Source organism: Carlito syrichta, unplaced genomic scaffold (assembly GCF_000164805.1).
Source record: "Carlito syrichta isolate Samal-C Ts95f unplaced genomic scaffold, Tarsius_syrichta-2.0.1 Scaffold316208, whole genome shotgun sequence".
Lineage (NCBI taxonomy): Eukaryota > Metazoa > Chordata > Mammalia > Primates > Tarsiidae > Carlito > Carlito syrichta.
In genome coordinates, this window is record NW_007260304.1 from 410948 (window position 1) to 416295 (window position 5348).

Genomic DNA, 5348 nt, shown 5'->3' on the forward strand with positions numbered 1-5348 from the left:
GAGAATGTGATCACACACTATCTCCCCTACACACTGTCCGTGGAAAAATATCTTCCACGAAACCGGTCCTTGATGCCAAAAAGGTTGGGGACTGCTGCTCTACGAGACGGAACAAAAGATTTGGGGGAGGGGGGAAAGAAGACAGTGCCAGGGTTTGGAGGTGGCTCTAAGTGGCCTGGTGCCCCCGCTTGGGACACAGCGACCCCCAGGGCCGGGAAGGCAGCGTGAGCAGCAGAAAGCAGCCGGCCGCCAGCAGCAGGATCAGGCCGGCCCCCACGCCGCAGCCCAAGGACCAGGAGTATTCGTAGGCCAGGGGCGGGGCCGGGGGAGGCTCGGGGCTGACCCTCTGCAGCAGGGCTCGCATGGAATGCCGGAACACCTCCAGGCTCACCAGGAGAAGCAGGCCTACGGAGAGAGGAGAGGGGACAGCTGCGCTCAGGCCCCCTCCCCCGCCCCGCGGGGACCCCAGCGGAGGCCTCAGTGCCCCCCCAGACACTCCGTCCCATGCTTGCACCAAGACACCTACCTGGGAGGCCCCCCCACACACATGCCACACCTTCCCACGCATGCACTCACAAATACTTACTAAACACCTGCTGTACAGCAGGGCACCATTGGGGAAGCTGAAGACAAAGAGGAAAATAAGACACAAATTCACAGAGACAGAAAGCGGAGGCCGGGTGTGGAGGTTCACACCCATAATCCCAGCACTTTGGGAGGCTGAGGCTGGAGGATTGATTCAGCCCAGGAGCTTGAGACGAACCTGGGCAACATAACAAGACCTCGTCTCTACAAAAAGTCAAAAAATTAGTTAGACATGGCGGTGTGCACCTGTAGTCCCAGCTACTCAGGAGGCCAAGGTAAAAGGATCACATGAGGCCAGGAGGCTGAAGTTGTCGTGAGCTATAATTGAACCACTGGGCTTCAGCCTGGATGACAGAGCAGGGACCCAACTCTAAAAATTATTTTTTTTAAAAAAAGAGTGATAGGCTGGGCGTGGTGGCTCAAGCCTGTAATCCCAGCACTTTGGGAGGCCCAGGTGAGAGGACTGCCTGAGACCACGGAGTCGAGACCAGCCCGGGCAACTTGGTGAAACTTGTCTCTACAATAAAAATGAAAAAATTAGCCGGGTGTGGTAGTATGTGCCTGTAGTTCCAGCTACTTGGAAGGCTGAGGTGGAAAGATCGCCTGAGCCTAGCAGGTCGACGCTGGGGTGGCCTTGATTATGCCACTGCTCTCTAGCCTGGGCAATGGAGTGAGACTCCAACTCAAAAAAAAAAAGAGTGCTAGTGATGGGGTTCACAAAATTTTATTAAAGTCAAGTTCAATTCAATCTGATAAAAAAACAAAACCAAAGACCGGCTCGATGGCTCATGGCTTTAAAATCCCAGAACTTTGGGAGGCTGAGATGAGAGGATTGCCTGAGACCAAGAATTTGAGACCAACCTGGACAACATAGCGAGATTTTGTCTCTACAAAAAGATTAAAAAATTAGCCAGGCTTGGTGGCGAGCACCAATGGTCCCAGCTTCCCTGGAGTCTGAAACGGGAGGATCGCATGAGCCCAGAAGGTCGAAGCTGCAGTGACCTGTGAGCGTGCCACTGCCCTCCAGCCTGGGCAGAGAATGAGACCCCCAACTCAAAAAAAAAAAAGGCAAATGAGAGAACAAAAAATAAAAACAAGATAAAGACCCTGCCCAAATGGAGTTTATATTCTACTTGAAAGAAGGAGGTATAAATGAATAAGCCAAGACTTGCAGGACTCACATGCCCATGGGGCTGAGGAGAAAATATAAACACACAACCAGCTGGCAAGCAAGGTGGGAACAAGGACTAACAGAAACCAAGTCCAGCACCAGTCAGCCACAGCCCTTCGGAAATGGGATCCTAACTTGCCAGACCTTCTGATTTTTCAAGACTAGCCAGAATTGGTTACGTGATCATTTTCATGGGAATTTGCCCACCCTTAATTGTCAGCTCAGAAAAAAAAATTTTGTGTGTTGGGGTCTCCCTTTGTCACCCAGTCTGGAGTGCAGTGCGCACGATCACAGCTCACTATAGCCTCGACCTCCTGGGCTCAGGCGATTTTTCTTCCTCTGCCCCCCAAGTAGGTGGGACTACGAGCATGTGCCACCACACCCAGCTAATATTTTTTTTCACTTTTTGTAGAGATGAGTTCTTGCTATGCTGCCCAGGCTGGTCTTGAACTCCTGAGCTCAAGCAATTCTCCTGCTTCAGCCTCCCAAAGTGCTGGAGTTACAGGCATGAGCCTCCTCTGTACACGACCCAAAAAAAATCTTTGCATACTGCTCGCCAAACAAAGCTCATCTCCTGGCCATCACTGGCCTGCAGGCTGCCCGGTTGCAACTTCCAAAATAAACAAATGAGTAGACAAGGTAATTTCAGACAGTGATACCCGATAGGGGGGAAATAAAAACAGGGAGGGTGACACCCAGGGGTGGAGTGGGGACTTTAGAGGGTGTCATCATGAAAAGCCATTTGAACCGAGACTTAAAGGATGACAAGAAGCCAGCCATATGCAACACTAAGCCATGGCTGTTCCAAGCAGAAGGAATGACCAACACAAAGGCCCTGTGGTAAGACAGAGCATGTTGTGCTTGAGGAAAGAGAAAAGGTCGATCGGGTGTGGTGGCTCATGCCTGTAATCCCAGCACTTTAGGAGGTCGAGGTGGGAGGACTGCCCGAGCCCAGGAGTTTGAGACCAGCCTAGGCAACATAGTGAGACCCCATCAGAAAGAGAGAGGGGGAAGGAGGCAGAAGAGGAGGGAGGGAGAGAGTGAGGGAAGGAGGGAGGGAGGAAAAGAAGGAAGGAAGGAAGAAAGGAAGGAAAGAAGGAAGGAAGAAAGGAAGGAGAAAAAAAAGAAGCCTGACCAGAGCAAAGAGGGACCCCATCTCAGAAAGAAAGAAACAAAGAAGGAAGGAAGGAAAGAGAGAGAGAGAAGGGGGGGAGGAAAGACAGAGAGAGGGAGGGAGAAAGAAAGGAAGGAAAGAGAGGGAGGGAGGGAGGGAGGAAGGGAAGGAGGGAGGAAGTTTGGTCAGTGTGGCCCGGAACAAAGAGGCTTGGGGCGGGGAGAGGTGGTAAGGGAATTGCAGAGGTGGGAGGAGTGGGTCAATGGAACGCTCTGAGGGTCTTCCATGAGTCATGGATCCAGCTGCCTCCTCTCTGACACCCTGGAGTTCAGCCCCAACCCCCTTTCCTGGCCCTCCTTCCTCCCTGCCCCCCAACTCCCCTGTGGTTTAGCCAGGGGTCTGCAGAGTGCAGCCAGTCGAGGTTTAGCAGCCCCCTGCTCCACAAGAGAAGACAGAGAAACCTCTAGACAAGGCGTTCCCTTCACTCCTTTGCTAATTCTTGCATCCTTGCTTTATCCAACAGCTCTTCATTGAGCTCTTATTACAAAATATATATAATACAATAGACAAATGATTAGCCGGGCGTGGTGGTACACACCTGTAGTTCCAGCTACTCGGAGGCTGAGGCAGATGGATCACCTTAGCTCAGGAGGTCAAGGCTGTGGTGAGCCATGATCATGCCACTGCACTCCAGCCTGGGTGACAGAGTGAGACTCTGACTAAAAAAAAATAAAATAAAATATAAACGAGACTAACAAAGTCCCTGTGGTTCTGGAGTTTCATCCAAGAAGAACTGGACAGTAATCAGTTAATTGCAGTGCTGTGGGTGAAAGAGTGTTTCTCTCCCAAAAGTTCACATGTTGGGGTCCTGACCTCCAGTACCTCGGAATGTGACTATATTTGAAGACATCGTTTTTAAAGAGATAATTAGGCCGGGCATGGTGGCTCCCACCTGTAATCCCAGCACTCTGGGAGGCTAAGATGGGAGGATTGTGTGAGTCCAGGAGTTCAGGACCAACCTGGGCAACATAGTGAGACCTCATCTCAACAAAAAAATCAATAGTCAGGCGTGATGGCATGCACCCATAGTCCCACCAACTTGGGAAGCTGAGGTGGAAGGATTGTCTGAACTTAGGAGGCAGAGGCTATGGTGAACCATGATTGTGCCACTGCACTCCAGCCTAGGTGAGAGTGAGACCCCGACTCAAATAAATAAATAGATGGATAAATGATAGATAGATAGATAAGTAAGGTAAAGTGTGGTCATCAGAGTGGACTCTAATCAAGCAAGTGTGGTGTTCTTGTAAGGGAAGGAAATTTGGACACTGACGGTACAGAGGGTGGACCATCTAAAGACACAGGGAGAAGGTGGCCACCTACAAGCCAAGAAGAGAGGCCTCAAGGTCGGACGTGGTGGCTCACCCTGTAATCCCAGCCCTTTGGGAGGCCGAGGCAGGAGGATCGCTTGAGCCCAGGAGGTCAAGACCAGCCTGGGAAACACAGCGAGACCTTGTCTCCACAAAAAAATTTTTAAAATTAGCCAGGTGTGGTGGTGCATGTCTGTAGTCCCAGCTACTCAGGAGGCTGAGGTGGAAGGATCGCCTGAGCCCAGGAGTTTGAGGCTGCAGTGAGCTGGGATCTCACCACAGCTCTCTGGGCTGGGTGACAGAGTGAGACCCTAACAAATAAAATGAAATGAAATGATGCCAATGGCCCAGGCATGGTGGTTCACACCTGTAATCTCAGCACACTGAAAGGCCAAGGCAAGAGGACTGCCTGAGTGCGGAGATTTGAGACTAGCCTGAACAACATAGTGAGACCTCATCACTACAATAAATCAAAACATTAGCCAGGTGTGGTGGCATGCATCTGTGATTTCGGCTACTTGGGAGGCTGAGGCGGAAGGATCACCTGAGCCCAGCAGGTTGAGGCTGTGGTGGCCGTGAGCATGCCACTGCGCTCTAGCCTGGGTGACAGCGTGAGACTCCAACTCAAAAAAAAGAAATTAAAAATTAAAAAAAAAGAAAGAAAGTTTGCCAACGGAATGGCTGTGGAGGTGTAACAACAGAAGAACAAGACTGACTTCCAGATTTTGGTCTAAGCTGTGAGGAAGCACACAGTGGCCTGCAGGCCACAGAGTATATATTTACAGCTCCCCGGACCATATGGTCTCTGTGGCAGCCACCGACTCTGTAGCGAGAGGCGGCCACAGACCACACACACGTGAATGTAATGGCTGTCATCCAAGAACACTATATTTTCGGACACTGAATTGTGAATTTCATGTAATTTTCACGTTCCTGAAATAGGATTCCTTTGAATTTTTTTCCCCCAACATTTAGCTCATGGGTCAAATAAAAACAATGGCAGCCAGGCTTGATGGCTCAGCCTGTAATCCCGCGCCTTTGGGAGGCTGAGGTGAGTGGATTGCCTGAGCCCGTGGGTTTGAGACCCACCTGGGCAACTTGGTGAGACCTC

General features: G+C 50.9%; 1 protein-coding gene across 1 annotated transcript in view; it reads right to left on the reverse strand.

The window, feature by feature from the left end:
- Positions 1–160: 160 nt before the first annotated feature.
- The window catches only part of CACNG6 (calcium voltage-gated channel auxiliary subunit gamma 6), a 24143-nt gene continuing 18955 nt past the window's right edge, over positions 161–5348 (reverse strand). Inside the window, exon 6 of the mRNA XM_021706907.1 lies at positions 161–405. Coding sequence (XP_021562582.1) covers positions 167–405 — 239 coding nt within the window. The 3' untranslated portion in view covers positions 161–166. The remainder of the gene's footprint in view (positions 406–5348) is intronic.